This window comes from Carcharodon carcharias, chromosome 1, assembly GCF_017639515.1.
Source record: "Carcharodon carcharias isolate sCarCar2 chromosome 1, sCarCar2.pri, whole genome shotgun sequence".
NCBI lineage: Eukaryota > Metazoa > Chordata > Chondrichthyes > Lamniformes > Lamnidae > Carcharodon > Carcharodon carcharias.
In genome coordinates, this window is record NC_054467.1 from 105,335,474 (window position 1) to 105,361,172 (window position 25,699).

Here is a 25,699-nt window from a genome sequence, read left to right on the forward strand (position 1 = left end):
TTCAACACAGAAGTGACATACACTCTAGGTGCAATCCATCATCTCTCGAGATGGACAGATGATAATATTGCAAACCAGAGGGATGATAACATGGACCCTTTATTGAGCCAACTGAATACTATAATCTCTCATGTGCTATTACATGCAGTCTTCTGTCATTATGGAAGGTGGACTGAAAAGACATTAAGGAAAATCATGATTATAAACCAACAAAAGGTCATTCTGCATGGTACATATCAATGTTGTCCAAGAGAATTTGCTGACTAACTGTAAGGGTGGCTATGGTGACAGCATTTTAGCCATGTGTGCTGACTTTAGTAGAAAATGCCTAATATGTACCTCACCATGCATAATTACTCGAAAGACATATACCAATTTTCAATGTGAAACTCTGCCATCTTTCTCTTTCATCAAAAGTTGAAATTCTGACATGAATATATCAGACACAATACTTTTTAACTACAGTTTCTAGGCTTTTATACATCAGTCATGAATGATACTTTGACTTTATCAGAATGGCTATTGAGAATATTGACTCGTTGAGATGCACCAGCCCTGCCCTTGCTCTCCATCCAGAACACGGCTGAATGTTGATTGCCCTTGACCATGTCGTGCCCAGTTGGAGTTGTTTTTTATTGTTGGGTTTCCTTTTAAATTTGTGTTACACATCGCGTTAGCAGATTAACATTTTACCAATAAATATATAAAAAGTTTCAAGTACACATGCATACATTATGCAAATACACACTATTATTCATTTACTAATCAAAAATGCAATTAGCCAAAATGGTAACCGCAATTAGTCACACATAGCTAGTGGCTCACGTATTGGACAACACTGGTATATACAAATAAACAGAATACACTGTCACAAGGATTGCAATGTGGACTATTAGTTGTTAGTTTCATCGAGTGGTGTAATGCCTTGGATTATTTTTAAAAAGGAAAAGAAACAGCTAGAATAGTTGTTTGGTAGTACAGAACTTGAGTATTGCTGAAAAAAGAGACATTGAAGCTTTTCGTCTTGCATTCACCAGGGCACTTTGCCAAGAATACCAATATAAAGGGAAAACAACAATTTATACTGTATGTTAAGAGACTGCTGATTGGTTAGCAAGTGGACTCTGATTGGTAGAGCTATTGCCATGGAGAATGCACCAGTGATGGTGACTGACAGTTAACTGCCAAGCCTTGTTTGAAACTTAAATGAGGCAGCTTGACCCTGATTGGTCAAGGCATTGCCCTGAGGAATGAGTCAGCGAATGGCTGACACTTATTTTGTTTAGCTGAAACAGGCACAACGTGTGTATGTGTTCTTTCTGTCTGCAAAGAACAGGGCCCTACGCATTAATATATATAGCTTCCGGTAACATAAATGTGCCAAACTGTGAGCCTGACTGATGATCTTAAATTGGTTGTCAGGGTAATTCTTAGCGCACTCCCCCACCCTGTAACTTGTTCTGTTTTGCATGCTAATGTGTGTGCATGTGTATATGTTGTGGATTCGGGACATGTTTTTATGCTTTCAGTAAGTCTTATACTTTTACCAGAGTGAATTTTTTAACAATAAACTAACTCTTTACTTGTTAATTCAAGAGATCTGGCTGGTTTATTTCTTCATATAGCTTTACATATGGTCAATTGCAAAATGAATTGAAAAAACACAACTTTTAAAAAATTCAAACTCTATTATAGTTAGCCTCAGGAATGGGAAAGAGGAATTTATTCACCCTTCTGGTGTTGGTTGTAACAACAGTTTTCACAGAATTGGGGCAAGAGAGGGGGAAATAGAGTGGGCTATAGTGAAAAGTCAGCAAGATTGAGAGTGCGTAAAAGGAAAAAAATGTGCAAAGAGGATGAGAGAAAAAGAAAGCAAGAGAAAAAGAGAAATAAAAAAAAAACATTTTTCCTCATTTGAAATAGCTGAGTTCCCAGTTGGCTATGGCTTCCTCACTTCTAGATTGGTCTTCTTGAGTGTCCCTGTTCTGCCCAACTAGTTTTCTTCACATGGGAACAAGAATAGGCCAGTTAGCCCCTTGAGCTGTTCTGCCAATGAGATGTGGTTAATACGCGGTCTAACTCCATTTAAGTGCCCTTGCGCCATATCCCATAATACTTTGGCCAGGAAAAATCTTGCAACCTCAGTTTTAAACTTAACAATTGATCTAGCATCAATTACAGTTTGCGGAACAGAGTTCCAAACTTCTGCCACTCTTGCTTGAAGGAGTGTTACCTAATTTCACTCCTGAGAAGTCTGGCTCTAATTCTTAGACTATGCCTCCAGTCCCAGACTCCCCAAACAACAGAAATATTTTCCCCCAAACTACCCCTATCAGTTCCACTTAATGGCTTGAAAACCCCTTCACCTTCTAAATTCCAGAGGCAGAGTTTTCCCGTTGGTGTGCAGGGGGCGGGCCACGTGGCGAGTATCCTGGCGTCGCTGCGCGCCATTGCGGATATTTCATTGGACAGGCGCAGCGATGATATCCGCTGTGCACCTGCCATTAATTAACGGGCCACTTAAGGCCCTTGACTCACCAATCAATGCCGATTTTTCAGTGCAATCTTCGAGTCGGCGCACGAGTGCAACGGGCAGGCGGGTAGGACACATTTGTATAAACTTCATCCATGGGCAGGATAAAAGGGATCACTGGGGTCACAAGTGTGCTCTCTCAAGTATTGATTTTTCAAAGTTTTTGAAACTTGCCTGTGTGATCTGCAATACTTCAAAACACATACCAGTTGTTTTGTCTGGACTCTTAACCCTCGAGTCAGCACTCTGCAGTGAGGAATCTTTTTTGGGCCTCCAGGTTTCTGGAAGCCTTCCCATAATCTGGGAATGGGAGCTGAACTCTCCACTGGAGGCACCTCCTGAGAAGGAAGGGATGGATAGAAGGGGGAGGAGGCCAGCAGTGCACATTCAGCTTCCAGGGGAGCTACCTTTGGGAGGAGAGGCACAAGGGGTGCAGGGCCAAGAGGTAGACCAAGGTGGGAGGGGCCATAGAAGATGCCACTATCCTGCTGCCAGGTTATACAGGCAGCAAAGCAGCTACCTCAATATGTCTGAGGTGCAGTGCCGAAGGAGGCTCCGTCTGTCAAGGGAGACAGTCAACTACAGTTGTCAGATGATTGGCCCTGAGATCTCACCTAACTGTGTGGGTGGACACCCCATGCCAGTGGCTCTGAAGGTCACAGCTGCCCTCAACGTCGAAGTCTTTGGCTCCTTTCAGGGCTTGGTTGGTGATCTTTGTGGTGTCTCCCAATCAGCTGTCCACACTTGTGTCAAGCAGGTTACAGATGCTCTGTTTAGGCGTGAATTGACCTTCATCCACTTCCGTTGGGACCAGGCAAGCCAGACACAGCGAGCCAGAGGCTTTGCGGCCATTGCTTGCTTCCCCCGCGTCCAGGGTGCAATAGACTGTACACATGTGGCCATCAAGGCGCCAGCAGGTGAGTCCGGTGCCTTCGTCAACAGGAAGGGCTTCCACTCCATGAACGTGCAGATAGTGTGTGATCACAGGATGCTGATTCTACAAGTCTGTGCACGGTACCCAGGCAGCTCCCAGGATACCTACATCCCCAGACACTCCCAGGTGCCGAGGCTCTTCAGTGCTCCGGCCCGGCTGGATGGAAGACTGCTGGGTGACAAGGGCTATCCCCTCAGAAGGTGACTCATGACGCCTCTCAGCCATCCAGAACAGAAGCTGGGCAGCAGCCCAATAGGAGCCACGCCTCCACAAGGGCTGTGGTGTAGAGAACTATTGGTCTTCTCAAGATTTGCTTCTGATGCCTGGACCACTCAGGGGGCGCACTCCAGTACCCCCCAGATCGGGTGTCAGTGATAGTGGTTGCATGCTGCACTCTCCACAATCTTGCGCTGGAAAGGGGGGATGCGGTGGACGATGAAGGCATTGACGCAGTGGCTGTGGCTGCACACGATGAGTCCAGCAATGAGTCCAAGGGTGAACATGCACAGGGAAATGATGAGGGGGTAGACGCTGACCCGGGCATACTGCAGGGAGGCAGGGACACCCGGGAGGCTTTAATCCAATGAACCTTCAGATAGCACACCACAGATGGACCTCCAGGACAAGCCTGTGCTGTAGGCTCCATACTCGATACCCAAGTGCCAAATCTTCCAGGTTAGGAACAGTAACTAAGGGCCTTGTTAATAAAGCTAAATGTCCCACAAAACACTCATAACATTTTTGGAAACCATACACATGCAGAAGAAAAGAGACACCCTTAGACATGGTCACATGTCTGAATTTAATATCACAGACAAAGAAATTTAATGAAATAAAATGACAAGAGTGCTCCAATTCAAAGCAAATCATAAAGACCTCATACTGGGCCAACACAAAAGCACCATGATGTGCCTAAGGTGCCTTATGTTTATGTTTCCGGGTGCTACGTTTTGGTGCTGCCCCATTGCTGGGAGTGGCATCTTACCAGCTTGCTGACTCTGCTGTCCTGTCGGCTTTGACGACCTTGGCAGTTGTCCTCTGGCCCCTGGAGCCTGTGATGGCCCCGCCTGGGAAGGAGCTGCCAGTTCCACAGCTGGCATCTCCCCAGTCGTCGCAACCTCATCGGATGCCACGGTCACTGGGAGAGGGGCAGAGGAGCTGCCACCCTCATCCAGAGCACCCTAAAAGGTGCCCACAAAGACGACAGGCAGCTACTGCATTGACGTGAGGTTAAAAAGGACCTCCCTGCTCACCATGGATGGATGGGCACTGAGCTGAGAAACTTGGTGCCACACCATCTCCCACACTGGCTCTGAACAGCTGAGGTCAATGCCGACATGAGGGCTTGCTGGTCAGAGCGCATCCCCAGGAAGCCCTAATGGGTCTCCTGGAGGAGGCTCTCCACGAGCGTCACCACTCTCTCCAGAGAGGATGCATGGCGCTTGGACATGTAGTTCATTGCTTTGGCAATCGTCCGTGTAGACTCCTCCACCATGGAGACCAAGCCAAGCATAGCCTCATGCATCTCCCCCAGATGCTCCCGCACACATGGTTGCATCGCATGCCCCTGCTGCGTTGCGGATGGCTCCAGAGGCACATCGTCAGGCACCGACTGAGCATGTGCCTGGTCCCCTGCAGTTCTTTGACTACTGCCGCCATGGGCACTCTCTGTCTCTGCCAGCCCCTCCAGCGACTGTGACGTGCCCTCACCGCTGTGCTCGGGGACACTTTGTTCTAACTCCCACCGAGATGCTAGTATCTGCGCTAGTGCCTGCCTGGCAGAGATGGTGTAACACTGGTGAGACTTCAGGGCCCTGAGGTGTGAGAGGGGGGCCTCTGCTGCTCCTCCTCCCGGCCCTGCTCCATTGCTGCTGAAAGGGAGAACAAGGACATTGGATCAGTTAACGTGGAGACAATGACAAAGTGCATCCCTGTTCCCCGGATCATTATGCACTCATCCTTCCATAGCCAATGGTCAAGCCATGTTGCAAAATTAAATCACTGAACATTCAGCACTACCATGGCTGTTGGGGGAACAATGTTGACCTCACTGCTGGTCATACATACCTGGCCGTGGCACCCCAGCCTCATCGACACCAGTGGACCTGGGCGCATGGCGCCTCTCCAAATCCAGGGCCTCCTGCTCAAACCGGCTGAGAATGACTAACTGCGCCTGGCCGCTGCCAGTCCTCACCCGCTCTGCAGCATTATGAGCATTCTTCTCCTGAAAAGGAGAGAAGAGCATTGATTTGTGCAAATTGTACCTGGACTCTCTTCATGCATGGCCCACCCCAACCAGAGTGGGACATATCAGGGCTCCAGTGCCTCCTCACCCCGCCGCTGCCAAACACTCACACAAAGATGCTAGGCCTGTTCCCCACCCCACCCCCCTTTAGCCATATGCTGCCCATATCACATTAGGCACCACATGGTCTAACCTTCCATAGCAAGGAGGCGCAAGCACGTGGAGCGCAGAGGACAGCAGATGGTTCATTCCCATGCCACCTTGAAGCTCCCCTCCCAGCATGTCATCACCCTGACTTGGACATGTCCTGCAGTTCAAGCAGTGCCTAGGTGCAGCTCCTCCAGGTTGCCCCCAGAACAGTCATGTGGGTCTCAGTGTACCACATGCTGCGGGTGCAGAACCTATCTCTTCACCACCCTCCCAAGCTGACCTCGGCATGGGCAATATCTGCTGGCCCACCCAATGAAGGACACATGCCATCAACGATTCAATGCAATCACTACACTACACTTGGGGGCAGCAGGGGAGGAAAGCCGACCTGTTGGGTTAAGTGACCAATGCCAACATTGTTCTCACCCTTCCAGAGCACAAGTCCTTGAAGTGCTTGCAACACTGGATCCAGGTGCACTGTACCACATCGCGGGAGCTCACCACCTCTGCCACGTCCTCCCAGGCACGTTTGGTCATGTGGGGGGGGCCTCCTCCTCCTGTCCTGGGGAACCAGCACCGCCCACCGTGCTGCCACCTCCTCGAGGAGGGCAGAAGGCAGTCATTGGAAAAACGAATGGCACACTGACCCCCAACCCTACCCTCCGGACTGGCCTGCCCCGATGGCCTACCTTCCGGACTTGCATAACCTCCATTGCCCCTCTACAGAGCCCTTCGCCCAGCCATTGCAAGCAGCCTTTCCAAGGTTGCCAGGCCTTCCTTTATACCAGCTGCTGGGTCACCATCTGTCCCGGCGGGCTGCCAGCCCACTCCCGCTATGCACAGGAGTCATGAAGCACACTGAGCAGGCCTTAATTGGCCCGCCCGCATAAAATGGCAGCGTGGACCCAATCGCAAGGGCAATCGTGTCCCCAGCCATTCCCGCTCTGCCCCCCTGCCATCCAGAAAATTCTGCCCCAGGGAAAACAAACTTAGTTTAACCCTTGGATTTCAGGTATCATTCTAGTAAACCTATGCTGCGTTCCCTCCAAGACCAATATATCCTCCTTAAGATGCGGTATCCAGAACGACTCCAGTACTTCAGGCGTGATCGAACCAGGGCTTTATATAGCTGAAGCATGACTTCTACCCCCTTGTATTCTGGTCCTCTAGATATAAAGGCCAGTATTCCATTAGCCTTTTTCATTATTTTCTGTTCATGATATTTTAATGATCTGTGTATCTCGACCACCCAAGTCTCTTTGGACCTCCATTGTGTGGCGGGGTGTAAATCAGGGAGGCGACAGGATCTCTACCCAAGTCTTCCCACCTGATTAAACAGTCACCCCACATTCCAGCCCAATCTGGGGTGGTGGGCTGGTGGGGTTGGGGGCATTATATTTGCCTGGTTCTTGTATGCCTGGTTCTTCCTAGCCTCCTGGTAGGCACAATGCATGGAAATGATTCAAAATAACTAGGACTAGACTATGATGAAAATCAAGTCTCAACATGTAAAACTAAACAGTATACGATGGTTTGCCTCACTGGAGATCCAACTGGGAGACACACAAATTAAAGTTCTAAATAATTTAAAACATTAAGTCAAAAAATGTTGAACTTCTGGGAGTCATTACTTTGTAAGTTGAGTCCAATTTTAATAGGAATACCATCATATGAATTAAAACAAATCCTTACTATTTTATATGGGTATAAGTCGCAAAGTATTACACTAGTTATAGCAGATACAAAATCACCCTAAATTGTTTAGTTATCCAGGCCTAGAAATCAAGTACCAATTACAAAGACCGAAATTAAGATTTAAAAGATATCATTAAACAGTAAAGCATCTACAAAAGATTAAAACATAATAGCAAGTAAACAGTTCATACCTTTACTTCCAAGGCATGCTGTAGCTTTAAGCGCATGAAGTCCTGCTCCTGGCGCTGAATAACTGACTGACAATCAGAAAACCTATGGCAAGCCTGTTTCACATGGAAATCACAAGCAAATCAAATTTATCAGCCAAGTTAAGCTGTTCTCTTAGCAATTTTTATTCAAAGCTCTATTTATATCCCTAAACTACCAATTATAGACAGAACTTTGGTGTGGCTCCAAATGGTAAATACATCTACAATTTATGATTCTATGATTTTCAACTGGAACACTATATAACATTTCTTTGTTTTGTAGGAGGGGTGGAGGGTGGCCCCAAGGTCATGTGATATAGTCACCTCATAAACCCAGCCCTTGATGCTTTTGAAACTCAGTCCTAATTGTGTTCATATGTTTCATTTGCTCATTTGTCTGTTTAAATTCTGCGAATTTGTGAAATATTGTTTTGAGTGCTGTTGGTTCATAGATAATTGTTAGGACTTAAAAAAAACTGTCCATCCACCAAGATAAATAGAATCTGATTTTGTAATGTACAGTGAAACCTGTACCAAGAAAATGAACATCTGCAAAAAGTGGGCATTTACTGGTAGTCCCAAATAGCTTACATTGTAATAACTCTACCAAATAAAGTTACACTGTGATAGAACTTGAACCCCAAAACCATGGACACTCATAAATTATGGATTACAAAGAGCCTTCAATGCACCAAGTTATCTTACAACTTAAAACATTGGACAGACAATATAAGCTGTATTACAGTGGGTGAAGAAACTGCTTTTGTGTAATGAGGGTACTTACCCAGCATGCAGAGCAGCAGAGAAACAGCTCTTTCTCTGGGACTGAATGCTTGCATGGCTCTATCACAGTGATACAGGGGTTTCTCTGATGCTAGGTAAAGGAATCCCTAATACACTAAGCAAGGAATTGCTGGAGGGTGGACTGAGTGGGAAGTTGGGAATCAGGGGCCCAGAAATCATGGGGGCAGGGTAGGGGGTGCCCTTCAGTCTCAGTGGGGAGGGGAGGGGGCACAAAAATTGGAGAGACTGAAGAATGGTGGCTTAGGAGAGATGTGGACTGGGGAATGAAGGTTGAAAGGGATGGAGACTGGGGCTCAGGGAGAGGGATGGGGGTTAGTGGTGGGAGAGAGGGAGAGAATGGTTTTTCCTTTCTTCCTGGTTTTCCTTCTTTGCCTGCTCTCAGGTGGCCTCCTGGTTCATGGAACCTCTCATATAACAACTAGGCATGAAACCACAAATGAAGATTCTTAACTAAAGGGACCAAACTTTTGGTCTCCTTCCTTAAGGGGGGATATATCTGCACTGGAAGCAGTTAAGGGAAGCTTCACTAGGCTAATTCCTGGGATGAAGGAGTTGTCTCATGATGAAAGGTTGAGCAGGTTTGGCCTATACTCATTGGAGTTTGGAAGAATGAGAGGTGACCTTACTGGAACATATAAGATGCTGAGGGGGTTTGACTGGGTAGATGCTAAGAGGTTGTTTGCCCTCACGGGGGAATCTAGAACTAAGACACAGTTTAAAAATAAGAGGTCTCCCATTTAAGACAGAGACAAGGAGGAATTTCTTGTCTCGGAGTGATATTTTTCTTTGGAATTCTCTTCCCCATTGAGCAGTGGAGGCTGGGTCATTGAATATATTCAAGGCTGAGTTAGACAGATTTTTGATAGACAAGAGAGTCAAGCATCATGGGGGGCAGGTGGAAAATTGGAGTTAAGGCCACAATCAGATGGTGCAGCAGTTTTGATGGGCCAAATGACCTACTCCAGCTCCTTTATAAGGCAAATCCTGCAACCTTTGTAGAAGTCACTTGACCCAGTCAGTGATCAAACTTCCAGAAATGCCTCCAACTAGAGTTGACAACTTTATTCCACGAATACCTGATGTACTCATGAGCTGTTGCCCTCTATCAATTAAACACAGCTGCTACACACAAAGGGAGAGGTGTGCAATAATCCCTTCCCATCCCACCACCACCCTCCCACCCCATTTTGTCTGGGATTTGCCAGATACTCTGTCCTTCGGTAGCCACCTCGCCCTGTCCGGACAGCCAACGTAGTAGATCACAGCACCAGGGCATCACTCCCTTGGGGGAGAAGGACCCTGGGAATGACAATGAACTGGGAAACACAATACACATAAACTGAACTGAAATCACGTCCTGCTGACAGGGCTCCAAATTATGCACTGGTGAAAGTGGAAAAAAAAGGAACGCTGCACGAGATGCAGCCAATCGCAGAATATTTGGCTCACATGCTTTCTTGTACTTACAATGACTATTTTGAAAGTAATGACACCTGCAAATAAAGGACATCTAATCCAAATCCCTTAGGTACTCCTAATTTACAGGTTTTATTATATAAAATACCCGTTCCCAGAAGCTACAAGAAACAGATATAACAAAGGATTTTCTTTTACAAAAGAAGTATTGAAACACCATGGAATGCTAACTGTTTGAAGAACTGATCCTAAAAACAAAAGAAACATTTTTAAAGTACCAATGGCTACTGAAAATACTTCTACCACAAGCAAAAAGCTTGTAACAGAGGAATCTTTGAAAGGCCAACCAATCTAATGGCAGAGCATCACACAGCTACTGGGGACACCTTTAGCAAAAGAATAGTAGTGAAGAGGGATCTTCTTCTAGATCATGTCAAAGAAAGGTCAGGAGAAAAGTCTCTTGAAGGGACAAGTATTTTATTTAGTTCCCCTCCCACTCCCCATGTTGCAAAATTTACACCTTACTTGTGGCATGTGGCCTAAGAAAACTGATAGGACAATCATCAGTGAAAACTTTAATAATTTCTACTTAATACCATTGGCACCAGAGCAGAAAATGAGTGGTGCAGTCGTTACTATACTGACCTTTCCCTTACATGGCTTGGGTTCAAATCCAGTCTTGACCCTCCCAGAAACATGATAGGGTCCCCCTTGTCCTCACTTATCACCCCACCAGCCTCCGCATTCAAAGGATCATCCTCCGCCATTTCCGCCAACTCCAGCATGATGCCACCACCAAACACATCTTCCCTTCACCCCCCTTATCGGCATTCCGTAGGGATCGCTCCCTCCGGGACACCCTGGTCCACTCCTCCATCACCCCCTACTCCTCAACACCCTCCTATGGCACCACCCCATGCCCACGCAAAAAATGCAATACCTGCCCCTTCACTTCCTCTCTCCTCACCGTCCAAGGACCCAAACACTCCTTTCAAGTGAAGCAGCATTTCACTTGCATTTCCCCCAACTTAGTCTACTGCATCCGTTGCTCCCAATGTGGTCTCCTCTACATTGGAGAGACCAAACGTAAACTGGGCGACCGCTTTGCAGAACACCTGCGGTCTGTCCGCAAGAATGACCCAAACCTCCCTGTCGATTGCCATTTCAACACTCCACCCTGCTCTCTTGCCCACATGTCTGTCCTTGGCTTGCTGCATTGTTCCAGTGAAGCCCAACGCAAACTGGAGGAACAACACCTCATCTTCCGACTAGGGACTTTACAGCCTTCTGGACTGAATATTGAATTCAACAACTTTAGGTCGTAAGCTCCCTCCCCCATCCCCACCCCCTTTCTGTTTCCCCCTTCCCTTTTTTTTCCAATAAATTATAAAGATTTTCCTTTTCCCACCTATTTCCATTATATATAAAAAAAAACCCACTAGAGCTATACCTTGAGTGCCCTACCATCCATTCTTAATTAGCACATTCGTTTAGATAATATCACCAACTTTAATTTTAACACCTATGTGTTCTATTGTACTATTGTCGTTGACATTTTTTGATGATCTGCTTCTATCACTGCTTGTTTGTCCCTACAACCACACACCCCCACCCCCCCCCTCCACCTCTTTGTCTCTCTATCTCTCCGCCCCCACACACACACACCTTAAATCAGCTTATATTTCAACTCTTTCTTGGACTCGAACGCAAGTTCTGTCGAAGGGTCATGAGGACTCGAAACGTCAACTCTTTTCTTCTCCGCCGATGCTGCCAGACCTGCTGAGTTTTTCCAGGTAATTCTGTTTTTGTTTTTGATGTTAGCAAAGTCTGCTTTATCTGCTGGTCAGTGCATGTTTTGGGTAATGGATGCAAAAACTTGGAGGCAAAGTTTATTTTTTGAAAAAAGAGCCACAGTCCCCAGCACTGAAATTATCTATATGATGAATACAACAGATGCCCCAAATAAATCAAAGAAAAATTAAAATTGGTACAGCTACCTTCTCTAGTGCGGACTCCAATCTAATCAGTTTCTCCTTCAAGCTTTTTTCTTGGGACTTCAGGGTATCAAGCTCTCCAGCAATTTTGTTTCGTTCTGATACTATACAGGCAAGTTCCTTAGTTAGGCGAACCTTCTCTTCTTTTAGGTAACATTTCTCCTACAAAATGTAAAACAGGTTAAACAACTAAACCTGTCAATGTTAATGGGGGACAAAAGAGGTTGAAGAAGAGGGGAAATGCAATCATACACATTGTTTCAAAGCCAATACTCCTTTCCAAATCCTAGCCCAATTATTCAGAGACAGCATCAAGGTTTCTAAAACCAGAAAAGCCAAAATAAAAAACATGAGATTCATGGGATGTAAATAGGAAGAGCACCATCTAAACTGCAGTGAAATGACTTATACAGTTCTAGGATTATCCTAATCAGAAATATAGATGACTTCCTGGCATAAAAATGCGTGTTATTTAGGGCATTTGCCCACTTATGAGTGGGAAATTTGATGCATTTAAACACCTTCAGCAGTTTAAATGGGCAGACAGACACTGTGGTTTTCCTAATTGGAATTAAACAAGCTTCTTTGGTGTTTCACCATTTCTTCAAGGGGAGCTATTTATCTGCATTGTTCAAATTTGTTTTGCCAAAAATAAGGCAAATTGGAGAACTGGAGTGTCACAGGACTCTCAGGCAAAGCTGCTCAAGTTGAATACCCATTCTTGTTACTTCATCAAAATCCTTCATAATTTTGAATACTTCCAATAAACCTTCCTTCAGCTTCTTTGTACCAAGGAGAACAACTCTAGTTTTTCTGATGTCCTTGCAAAACCGGTACCTCATCCCTGGTATCATTATGGTAAATCTCCTTTGCAAATTCTCGAAGACTGTGACATCCTTCCTGAAAGTAGCTCCCAGAATTGGACACACCTCAGCTGAGGCCTAAACTTGTTGCAAGAGAAGGCTTCTTCCTGAATTCTCTGCCTGAAGGCAGGTCATTGGCAATTATTCACTGAACTATTTCAACCTACCACAATTTCATTTCACACACTGGTAAATAAGTAAATTTTTGTGCATTTTTTATTTATGCAAAACCTGAAATTGGACAATATTAATGAATCAGGCGCCTGGGCTTTATTATGAACAAAAATAATTTTGACAGATTGATATTTTCTTGTTCCAGAAAATATGAATTAAATAATTGAATGTGTTTTGTGGATGTTTTCACAAACGATAAGAAACGTTTCACATAATTTAAGAGCTGAGGTAGCTTTTCAGTGCTTAAAATATTAATGGCTTGCCAAGTTTCTCATTGTGCACAGTATAATCATTGTAGTTAATTAACCTCTCTCAAGGCATTTAAGGCCATCCAAAATGCTGAATATTTTTATTATAGAATGCAATTATAAACCTGCAGTATAGAATAGTAAATATTAAAGTGCAATTAAAAATAGAAAGGATATCTTCAATTTAGCACTTGTAAATATAACAACCCCAGTTGAATCAGAACCATTCCTTCTAAGGCTGCTAGGGAAGTCAGCTAAATTTAACCAAGTTTGACCTTCTGCCAAAAGCAGCTGGCTGGAAAACTTAAAACCCTCACCCTGGGTATGCAGCTATAAAAAAAATTCTGTGGGGTAGGAGCGAAACATTTCACCAATAAGCTCTATCAGATAACAATTAAAGCATGCGGTGAGTTTACATCATATAGACACTTTATTTGGTCCACAGCAAAAATAAAAAGTCAGGCTTTGGAAAGCTGATGCTGTACACCTCCAAATGCTCAAATTGAAATAAGTTGTAGGGAAATGTAAAGAAAAGCACAATTGCTATTTCATACAATGGTGCAAAGCAGGAAGAAGGAGTTGTCTGTAAGCAATGTGAGTGGGTGGTGGAGCTAAGAAGATAAAGAACAGAAAAGAGAGGGGGTGTACGAATGATGTGTTGTGCTTTCACAGCTTCTGAAAATGGTATCCTCTGGATCCTCCCTCCTCAGGAATGTTTCAAACATGCACTGGAGTGAAGGACAAGATGAAGGTTACAAATAGCGAAATATGTCAATTGTCGGAAAAAAACCCCTCAGAGCTGTAGGTCCAAATGCACATTTGGATTTCTCACTTGTGGGTTGATGAATTTCTTTGGCTGCCCTTGTCAGCTCTGGCAAGTTCACAAAGTCGAGCTCTGCACTGGGTTTTAGCTCAAAATGTAGTTTCGTAAACAGATCGGTGTCTTTGCTTCCTTCCACTTATCCCACTCCCATCTGAAAGTAATTTCCCTGAATGTTAGGAAAGGCATTGTCAGGTAAGGTGTTCCCCCCATCATCCCATCTCCCCCCCATCACTACTACACCCCCACCCCCCAACTCCTCTCCACCCCCACCCCCCCACCCCCCCAGTTAGATAAGGTATTACATTTCTTGGCCAGCCTCAACCATTCAATGATGCAGCAGTGCTGGAGGTATTGAAATGATCATTGTGGAGGTCTACGATAGGTTGAAGCTTGGAGCTTTGGAGATCCTAAGACATCAGCAGCAAAACATGTGTGTCAGTTATCCAAAAGGACAATAACGTTCAATGCGAGTCTGAAATTCAGAATTTGGCATCAACCGGAATGGAAGATGAATCTGCCAGAGATCGCCTGCTTGAAGCTGGAACCATTTTAAATAATAATAATAAAAACAAGCTAGGAATGGAAGTATTGGTGACTACAAACAATCAAACTTGTCACAGATTTGTAAAATTTAGAAAAACTGTTACTAAACTTCAACAGATGATTATAATAACTACATTACTTATAAGAGTAAGTTGAAGGGATACAGAAGGTTTTTGTTCTGTGTGCACAAGAAAAACCATTATGAAATATCAGTATTTGATAGTAGAGAAACTAAAGTGTGGCTTAGAACAAAGTCTTAAGCAAGGAAATGTTAGGAAGCAACACCTGATTAGGATGACTCCACTAGGTAAAAGCATTAAAGGAAATGCGTGTCTTGGAATGAGTCGCCTCCTGCAACAAGCCTCCATTTGATGATGAGGTATCATTATTAAGTAGAGGGTGATCAAGTGAAGAACAACAACTTGTTTTTAATCAAAGCTTTGAATAAGATTTTAAGATTAATGAATTACTGCATACCCTCTCAGAGTTCTCTAAAGCTTCTTCCAGGTACTGGATCTTGCTTTGTAGTGCATCTATCTGTCCACGCTTGGCAGTGATCTGCTTTTGCATTCCCATGGCAACTTTCATTGCTATAGGGCACACAAATTAACTTTTCAAATTAAATTAGGGCATTACATTGATAGCAAAGCAGGAAGGGTACAACTATGTGTGACAAATCCTTATAGCAAACAGACAAATTTGGGGCATTCTATGACTGAGGATTAGATGAGTACCAACAATTTTTGCTGATATCCAGTAGATAACTTTTCTTCAGATTCTTCAAAGTACAGGAGAGTTCAACTATTCAAAATATATCAGGCCCTGAATTTTTAAAGGGATTATCCCAATTTCCTGCCATACCTTCAGTGTAAGACTGTCGGAGCTTTCTTAGAAATAGCATAGATGACCCTTTCCAGTCAATTCTCCGAAAGTTACAGCAACCTTCCACCAAAATTATGGCAGGGGATTACAAAAACCCAACATTCTCTCCCCATGTGAATTCAGGGCCATAAATTGCAAATTTAGAATTGTGTAATTAAATCAGAAAATACCAGAAATGCAGACCATGTCAGCCAGTGTCTGAAAGGGAAAAATAGGATACCCTTCATCTGAAATCTTCTAGAGACACAGTGACCATCATTAATTCCAGCATTTTCTGTAATTTACAGTTCCCATTGAGTTTTCTCTTCTCAGGAAGACATAAAAGGATTGCAATTACATCACTGTATTGTGGGATATTGCAAGAGTATTAAAGTATAAAGGGATATTGAACACATGCTGGAATGTGGTCAGAGAATTACCAGATCTCTTCCAGTTACAGTACTACAAATTTTAGTGGTTTCACTGGAAGATAAAACATTAAAAAGGTTCAGCATTTTCAGGATGATAAAAGTAATGCTTCTTGTTTGGTTAATGGCATGTCCATAGGGAGATTACTTGAATGTACATATTATTTAACAGTTACCAAAGGCCCAAATATTTGAATCATTTTTTTTTGGCAAATCACCACAGTGCATCCACTATACAAGTAAATGACATTTTCAGGAAAAAAGCATGGAACAACAAAGTAGCTTGTACATACAATAATATAACAGCAAAATACTGCGGGTTCTGGAAATCTGAAATAAAGACAGAAAACGCTGGAAAAACTCAGCAGGTCTGATAGCATCCATGGAGAGAGAAACAGAGTTAACATTTTGAGTTTGTATGACTTCTTCTGAGCTTCTTCACAGCTCTGAAGAAGGGTCATACAGACTCAAAACATTAACTCTCTCCACAGATGCTGTCAGACCTGCTGAGTTTTTCCAGAATTTTCTGTTTTTATTATTATATATACAATAGTCTAGCAAATATGGACTAAAGATTGGTACCATGGGTATCAGCTCCTTCGAGTACTTTCATTGCTTCTCTGGTTTGTTCAAGATCATTTTGGGTTGATTTCAGCTGAGCTTTAAGTTTGTTTATAGCCCAATCGTATTCTTCCATTTTGCAAGTGTAGCTCCTCTGCAAATTATTGTACTCCTCTATAATCAACCAATAAAGAGCTAAATCATAAACTCAAATAAACAAATAACATTTGAACTTTTAAGTATTCAACAGTCCTTATTTGATATATTTCACATTTATACAACAAAGCACAAAATCAAAGCATTGCAGCACAGTAACAGACCATCTGCTTCTTTAAGATGTATTTCCCATCACTAGGTTTTTTCAAGTGCTTCATAGGGCAGAATCTTTAGATTGGCGTGTGGGTAAAATGACACATGGTGACTTCGGGCATGATGTTACCGTGCGTCATTCCGACCTTTAGTTTGGCGGGTAGGCATCGGAGTCGGCTGCACACTTGCCAAACTGTCAAAGGCCTGTTAAGGCCATTAATAAACTATTTAAAGTAATTGTCAGGACTGTCCGTCCAACCTTAAGGTTGGCGGCAGGCAAAGAGCCCAGGCGGCCTTCGCATTTTTCATGAAACCCCATCCACAGGCGGGGTGAGGTTTCATGAAGGTTTTATTAATTCAATAAAAATTTCCATGAAAATTCATAAACATGTCCCAGCTCATGTGACACTGTCACATGAGGGGACATGGCTGAATAATTTTATTTTTTATTTCTTTCAATGTTTTATTATGAAATTAATCTCCGTGCCTCAGGGAGATTTCTGCGCTCTTTTGCACACATGCGCGAAAGAGTGCTGGCCCCCCGACTCTCTCCTCACCCTGCTCCCACAGGAACGTTGAGCGCTACCCAGCACATGTCAAGCTGGACGGGCCTTAATTGGCCCACCCACGTAAAATGGCGGCACGTAACCAATCGCAGGCAGCAATCGGCTCCGCACCCACTCGCGCTCACTCCCGACCGGCCACCCGACAGTGGGAATTCTCCCCACAATTTCATTCAGTATTACAGGCTCCTTGGGTTTATCAACCAACCAAAGCAAAACAAACAGGACTAAAATTTCCTAGCATGCGTGAAGAGAGCTGTCATATTTTTCACCTTATAGACCTCTAGTAAAATGTTTTTTGCTGCAGGAAAATTATGAAAAATTGTAGGAGGCCTTGCTATTTCTTCCTTGGTTCACCCCAGGCTTCTTGTTTAGAAACCAATGGGTGCTAGTAATTTGTCCATTTCATTAAATAATAACCTCCACTCACTGTTCTGTTTTTCCTCTGGTACTGTATAACTTCAAGATCTAGTTTACTCTTGAAAATTGAGGCAACTTATTTATTTAGTATCTCCCCTATCCCATCATTCTCTACAAGTTTGCCTACTTAGTGGCCCTAATTCTACCTATTACTACAAATATCCCTATGGAAAACATCATGGACAGAGATTTGTGCTCAGCAGGCGGGCGTGAGCCTGACCCACTCGAGCATGAAATGACGCATGTTGACGTCGGCCGAGCATGCTGACATCAACGCACAGTCACACGATAGTTCAGTTGGCAGGCATGCGCCGCAGTCGGCAGCGCAACCGGCGACAATTAAAAGCCTGTTAAGGCCATTAAATAATCAATTAACTTAAATTTTTCACTGCCCGTCCAACCTAATGGTTGGCAGGCAGGCGAAAAGGCCAAGCGGCCTTTACATTTTTTTTTGGAAACCTCATCCACGGGCGGGATAGGGTTTCCAAAAGACAATAAAAATAAAAATTTAAAAATATAATTAATAATATGTCCCTGCTCATGTGACAGAGTCACATGAGGGGACATGTTTTATTGCATTTTTATTTTCTTTATTTTCTTTTTTAAAAACACTTCATCTCCCTGAGGCAACTTTGTGCCTCAGTGAGACTTTCAAATGCCCACTCTCACGCATGCGTGAAGTTCATGCTTGGCCTGCTCATCCTCCTCCCCCCTCCCCACCACCCCCCCAGCACAGGCAGCACTGAGCGCTGCTGCTTGCGTTTGATGCGGGCCTTAATTGGCCCAACAGCGTGAAATTGCAGTCCGGTCCCAATCGCGGGTGGCAGTTGGCTTCCCGATCGCCCCAACCCACCCCCGCCCAGCCTGCCCACCAAGGGCAAAATTCTGCTCCATACATTTTAGAATGTTCACTCTTACTCCCTCTCAGCCTTTATTACCTCCATTTTCTGTTCCCTTTTTTCTTTATTGCCCTGGCTTCAATTTTTATTAATTATCTTGTGAGCATTAAATGCTTTTTTTTAGATTCAAATTTGCTCTTGTATCCCTATTCATTGATGGAATACTAGAATATACTTGATTTGTATCTTTTCTAACTCCTGTTTAAATATTTCCCATTCCTAATCATTGGTTTATTTGCAAATTTCTCCTTCCATCTAATCTGGAAAAAGGTCCCTTATTATCTCATTATTCTTTGCTTTTTTCCAGTCCTTTTCTTGTACTAATCCTAACTATATCATGGTCATTGTTTCCCAAACATTTTCTTACTTTTAGATTGACTATTTGGTCTGCTTCATTTGCCAGAACCAAGTTAAGAAATACAATCTTTTCTGCTGCAGCAGATGAGAAAATAGACCCCCACCCACAGCAATAAAAGTTCTTTCTAGTCACAAACATTTTCCCTATTTCAAGCTTTTATTGGATAAGTTAGAAGTTAGGTGTAGAAATGTATTTGAATTGCTAATGAGTAAACGTGGATGCTGTTTTAGCATGTAAGGTGTAGATAAGCTGGTTTAGATAAGTGAAGGAGTTGTTTGGATTTCAAAGGGATGTTAGAATGTTTACAACTAGCCAGATAAGCAAGGCCAAGCAGTGTGTTTATTTTTCCCAAAGATTACTGACAATATTGGCAACATGGAAGTTTTTATATTATGGGAAAAGTACATTTCCAAAGACATTTGGAACAATGGAATTCACAGATTAAAGAGACAGAAACATATATAATGTGGAATGAAAGGCTATGTTGGAGGGGTGGGGGCATGTAAGATCTAACAAGAGTGTGTGAAACAGCCTTGAAGAAGCCTCCAGCCATTTTTGCAAAAGTCTGCTGTGCCTGGTAACTAAAATTCGAGAAAAGCCTTTGGGAATTCCAATATCAAATGGGTACTGTGGTAACTTGCTGCCTTGCTTTTTACATTTAAAATCCATTTTGGACTGTTGCCTAAATGGGCTGTGCAGTTGGGAGTCAGGTTATTTAGGAATTTTAGGATTTGTTATAGTATTAAGTAATTGCAGTCTTATGTGTGTGCTTGAAATTTTTTCTTTTGTTAATAAGTATTTTAATTTAATTTCTTAAATCTCTAAAGGTCTTAGTGGACTCTACTTCTGAATTCAGTGCACACATCTTCTCATAATAAATACAAATTGCAAAACTGTTGTGACAGCGTGGCCAAGTTTCGTTGTGGATTTGGTCCACCTGGCACACGTCATCTGCCACATTATAACAGTGACACACAAAGGTTAATACACAAGATAAGGGCTCTTGGAGTTGTGAGTAATATATTAGCAGAGATAGAGAATTGGTTAATGGGCAGGAAGCAAAGAGTCTGGATAAATGAGGCATTCTCAGGTTGGCAGGCTGTAATTGGTAGGGTGCCACAAAGATCAGTGCAGGTCCTCAGTTGTTTGCAATTACTTAGATGGAGAGACAGAGAGTAATGTATTTAAGTTCACTGATGATACAAAGCTAGGTGAGAATCTGGGTTGTGAAAGGGACACAAAGAGGTTGCAAAGAGATATAGACAGGTTAAGTGAGTGGGCAACAAGGTGACAGAGGGAGTATAATGTGAGGAAGTATGAGCTAGCCACTTTGGTAGCAAGAATAGAAAAGCAGAATATTTTTTAAAAGGTGCGAAATGTGTAAATGTTGATATTCAGAGGGACTTGGGTGTACTCCTGCATGGAACACAGAAAATTAGCATGCAAATTCAGCAAACAATTAGGAAGGTAAATGGCATTTTGGTCTTTATTGCAAGGGGATTGGGGTACAAAAGTAAGAAAGACTTGCCGCAAGGGCTTTGGTAAAACCACATGTGGAGTACTTTATGCCTTCTTGGCCTCCATATTTAAGGAAGGATATACTTGCATTGGAGACGGTGCAATGAAGTTTTACGTGATTGATTTCTGGGATGAGAGGGCTGTCCTATGAGGAGAGGCTGAGTGAATTGGGCCTATACTTTGGAGTTCAGAAAAATAAAAGGTAATCTTCCAGAAATGTCCAAGATTCTGAAACGGTAGACACTGAGAGGCTATTTCCCCTGGCTGGAGAATCTAGAACAGAGGCACAGTCTCAGGATGAAGGACCAATCATTTTGGACGATGAGAAATTTCTTCGCTCAAAAGGTTGTGAATCTTTGTAATTCTCTACCCCAGAAGGTATGGATGGTCCATCACTGGATGTACTTAAGGCTAAGGTTGACAGATCTTTGGTCTTTCAGGTAATCAAAGAATATGGGGAGCAGGTGGGAAAGTGGAGTTAAGCCTAATGATCAGCCATATCATATTGAAGGGCAGAACATGCTTGAGGGGCTGAATAGTCCACTCATGTTCCTATTTCATATGTCCTGTCTATCCATCTCACTCCTGGTCCAAGCAGCCCAGGATTGTGAATTTTTACCTCATTCACCATTTCTGTAGCCACGCATTCACCTCTCTAATCTGACTATCATGTAGCATTAGTAGTAAACCTGAAATTACCTGTAATATTCTGCTTCTTACTTTCCAACTCCTGAAGCATTTTTTTTGTTGCCAATCCTGAATCCTGTCCTTGCCAATGTTGTTTATGTTGGTATGAACCATGGTTTACAGATGATTCACCAACTTCTACACCTGCTTTCTAATGTCCTTTACCCTGGCATCTGGGAGATAGCACAGCATTCAGGGCTCACTGTCATAGAATTGAGTGTCTAGTGTCCTCACGACTGGTTGCAGGTGCAATCTTGCATTCAACTCTCCTTCTTTGGGCAAACGAGGATTCTATGCAGCTCACTGTTGCCCTTCCTGAGTCATCATCCTTGAAACATCTGTTCATTATTGAAAACTTACTTGTCAATACAGGGTCTCTTTCCACCTCATTGTACAATCACCAATCCTTCTACTCTATCACTTGAACTGTAAAGTAACTACTTCTTGAAATGTGCATTCCAGAAACCTTTCCCCTTCCATCTGGGGAGCGATAACTCCTGCTCAGGCTCAATAACCTTAAGACTGAGTGAATACTGCAGGATACAGTTCATATTAATAGGTTTGCTCGAGATGCTCAAATCAACTCTCATATCTACCACAGCAACATTTGGAGAACACAAATCACCCCTGCCACTTAACCTTTCAAAACTTTTATCTTACTTATGTTACACAATGTGAAGATACTTAAGGAGATGGTTCTATCACTTTAAATAATATGATAAAATCCAGATTACTAATTCTCCAGCATGGTCCTTACTTTAACAAATACACAGCAGTTAACACAGTATGCAATTACATGGATGCATGGGAATGCCACCCCCTTAAAACTCCCCTCCAAGCCACACACATATGAACATACAAGTTAGGAGCAGGAATAGGCCACCCAGCCCTTCAGGCCTGCTCTGCCATTCAATAAGATCATGGCTGATCTGACTGTAACCTCCCTGTTATCCCCGATAACCTTTCACCTCATTGTTTATTAAGAATCTGTCTATCTCTGCCTTGAAAACATTCAAAGACTCTGCTTCCACTGACTTTACAGGAAGGAAGTTCCAAAGACTCATTACCCTCCGAGACAAAAAATTTTTTCTCATCTCTATCTTAAATGGGTAACCCTTTATTTTTAAACAGTGATCCCTAGTTCTACATTCTCCCACAAGAGGAAACATCCCTGACTTTGAATTATATCGCCGTCGCTAGGTCAAAATCCTGGAATTCCCTTCCTAACAGCACTGTGAATGTCCTACACAACACGGACTGCAGAAGTTCAAGAAGGCAGCTCGCCACCACCTTTTCAAAGGCAATTAGGGATGGGCAATAAATATTGGCCTAGCCAGCAATGCCCACAGCCCAAGAATGAACAAATTTTTAAAAAAATGTTCCATTTACAGCATTGGTTAACATTGTCAAATAATTCACCAACAACACTACTTTTCAATGAGATATTGATGAGGCCTCAGATATCATCAATTGCCTTGCAATCATAAAGATATCAAACTCATATTTAGATGAACATGGAGTTTTGTTTACTTCGGGAGGGTGGAAGAAGAATTTAAGACAATGCTGGGAAAACATGAGAGGCTCAATCAAGATCCAAAAGCCTTGAATTTGCCTTGTTGGCAGACTGTCCTCATACCTTTCAGATCACCCATTTGGTTCTGGACGAGATTTAATTCCGTTGAAAGTACATCCTTTTCCTGTAACAAGTCTCTCAATTCAGACATTTGTTCAGTTGCAGAATTTACCAGCTTAATTTTCTCCTTTTCCAACTCAGAGAGGTGTGCCTTTAGCTCTTGCATTTGTGCATCTTTGTGTTCCAATTCAGTCTAACAGAAAACACAGTTATTAATAACAAATTGGATTAATACAAAATAACAACCTATATGGGTGTACATGTATGAACATGCCTCCACCTGTTGTTCACTATTGCAGAAACAGTATGTTTATGTCATACTTCTAGTAACTTGCTATTTTTACCAACCTTTGTTTAGGAACAAATTTATGCTAAATAAAGCAAAGTTCCTGCAGCTGACTCAAATGCAGATTTATTTCACCCAGTCACACAAACTATCGTAACAATAGCAACAATCATACATATGTTTCACTGATATTTTACAATTGCAATGGTCAGCACAGAGTTGTCTCAGAACAGAGTGCAGCAGAAACAGAGTGCAAAAGTTTGGTACAAATGGGAGCCTTTGTTAGGCGAGTAGTGGGTGTGTACAGTCTAAATAAAATTTAGTTTAACTTTTTAGTTTAACTTTTTGAATTTAATTTGAAACTTCAAAAGCTCTAAAGGAAACTGCAGGATGGCCAAATTTAACAGCGAAGGCCTGGCAGTGGCAGTTATTTGTCAATGAGTTGTGATTGTCTGAATAGGTGCTAATAATTGTGAGTAGGAAGCTGAATCAGTAACGCATGGGTAGTGGGTTAAACTGAGAAATTTTGTTCGTACTGTAATAAATAGAGGCACGGTAGGGCACCTCAGTCCATTGAATGCAAATCTCTGTGCCACTGAGAACTACAGGGCATTTTTCATGTCCTAGACAACCACATGTGCAGGAAAAATTGTCAGCTGGAGGAGCTCAAACTCTGGGGGTAGAGTTTTCCCCCGTCAGGGGTGGTTGTGTGGGGGCGGGCGTGGACGCAATCAGCACCCCCGATCAGGTCCGCGCCACCATTTTACATGGGTGGGCCAATTACATGGGTGTGACGCATGCCCAGCAGCGCTGTGCGCTCCTTGTGCAGGTGGAGGGGGGGTTCCCTGAGTCAGGAGTGCGGTCTTTTGCGCATGCACACGAAAGAGTGCAGAAATCTCTCTGAGGCACAAAGGTGACTCAGGGAGATTAGTTTAAAGTTTCTAAAGTTTAATAAAGGAAAAAAAAATCTTTAGACCATGTCCCCTCATGTGAAACTGTCATGTGAGCTAGGATATGTGTATTAATTTTATTAAAAATTTTTCCAAGATTTCAAAGACATTAATGAAATCTCATCCCACCAGTGGATTAGGTTTCATGAAAAATGTGAAGGCTGCCTGGGCTCTTCGCCTGCCCGCCAACAGGCTTTTGACAGTTTGGCGCGCGCGCAGCCAACTCGGCTGTGAGCCTGCCAAACTGAAAATCTAAATGATGCACGGTAATATCGGCAAGCAAGCCCAACATCACCCCATGTCATTTTATGCCTCGGCGGGCGGGTCCCATCCCTGCTCACCGAGCTGAAAATTCTCCCCTAGGTTTTGCTTATTGAGCAGCTCCTGACATCACAGTGCTGTATCCAGAAGGCTGACTGGATAGCAGGTTTCTGCAGGCAGAATGTCTGGCAGCTAAGGAGGACCAGGCGGATAGTACAGGAGTCTCATGAGTGCAAAATGCTCACTAACCTATAAGTTAACTTGTGTGGAGGTGGAGGACACAAGCATAGTTCTTAATGAATATTTTGCGTTGCTTCACAAAGAGGACAATGTTGTGGACATTGTAGTTAATAAGGGGGAGTGTGAAATATTGGATGGGATAAACATAGAAGGGGAAGAAATACTAAGCAGTTAGCATCTTTGTAAGTGGACGAATTCCCAGGCCTGGATGAAATGTTTTCCAGTCTGCCAAGTGAAGCAACAGAGGAAGTAGCAGAGGATCTGACCATTTTCCATTCCTCTCTGGCTATAGGCACCATTGCAAAGGACCGCTAACATTCTATCATTATTTAAAAAGGGAGTCAGGCCAGCCTAACCTTGGTAGTGGGTGAATTATTGGAAAAGACTGGCAGGTCCTTTAACTAGGGTGGTATAGAGGGCTTTAAACTAAATAGTGGGGTCAAAGAGATCATGTGAGAGGGGATGTCACAAATCAAATGGAAGCAATAAGGTAATACAGCAAGATAAAGATTTGGGTAATGATAACCAGAGTGTGATAGGAAGGGACAGAGCATACAAACTTAAGAGTGCACCGGTAGAAAAGGTCAGAGATTGCAGAAACGGTAATAAGACACAGTTAAAGGCTCTGCATCTAAATGTGTGCAGCATTCATAACAAGATGGATGAATTGTTAGCACTGATAGAAATAAATATGTATGACCTGATAGTCATTACAGAGACATGGTTGCAAGGTGGCCAAGGCTGGGACCTGAATCTTGAAGGGTATTTGACATTTCGAAAGACAGAAAGCTAGGAAAAGGTGATGAGGTAGCTCTGTTAATTAGGATATCTGTAAAAATGGGAGCAGTCAGATTAGGTCTTAAGAACAGGAGTAGGCCAGTTAGCCCTTCAAACCTGCTCCGCCATTCAATAAGATCATGGCTGATTTGACTGCAGTCTCAACTCCAATTTCCTGTTTGACCCCATAACCAATGACTCCCTTGTCTATCGGAAATCTATCTAACTCAGCCTCGAATAAATTCAATGACCCAGCCTCCACTGCTTTCTGGGGAAGGGAATTCCACAGACTAACAACCCTCTGGAGAAAAAATTTC

General features: G+C 43.2%; 1 protein-coding gene across 1 annotated transcript in view; it reads right to left on the reverse strand.

The window, feature by feature from the left end:
- The window catches only part of LOC121282549 (coiled-coil domain-containing protein 158-like), a 187,254-nt gene that overhangs the window by 50,557 nt on the left and 110,998 nt on the right, over positions 1-25,699 (reverse strand). The window contains exons 14-18 of the mRNA XM_041196290.1: positions 22,872-23,061; positions 16,503-16,655; positions 15,109-15,221; positions 11,984-12,142; positions 7,749-7,841 (exon numbers count right to left, since the gene is read on the reverse strand). Coding sequence (XP_041052224.1) covers positions 7,749-7,841; positions 11,984-12,142; positions 15,109-15,221; positions 16,503-16,655; positions 22,872-23,061 — 708 coding nt within the window. The remainder of the gene's footprint in view (positions 1-7,748; positions 7,842-11,983; positions 12,143-15,108; positions 15,222-16,502; positions 16,656-22,871; positions 23,062-25,699) is intronic.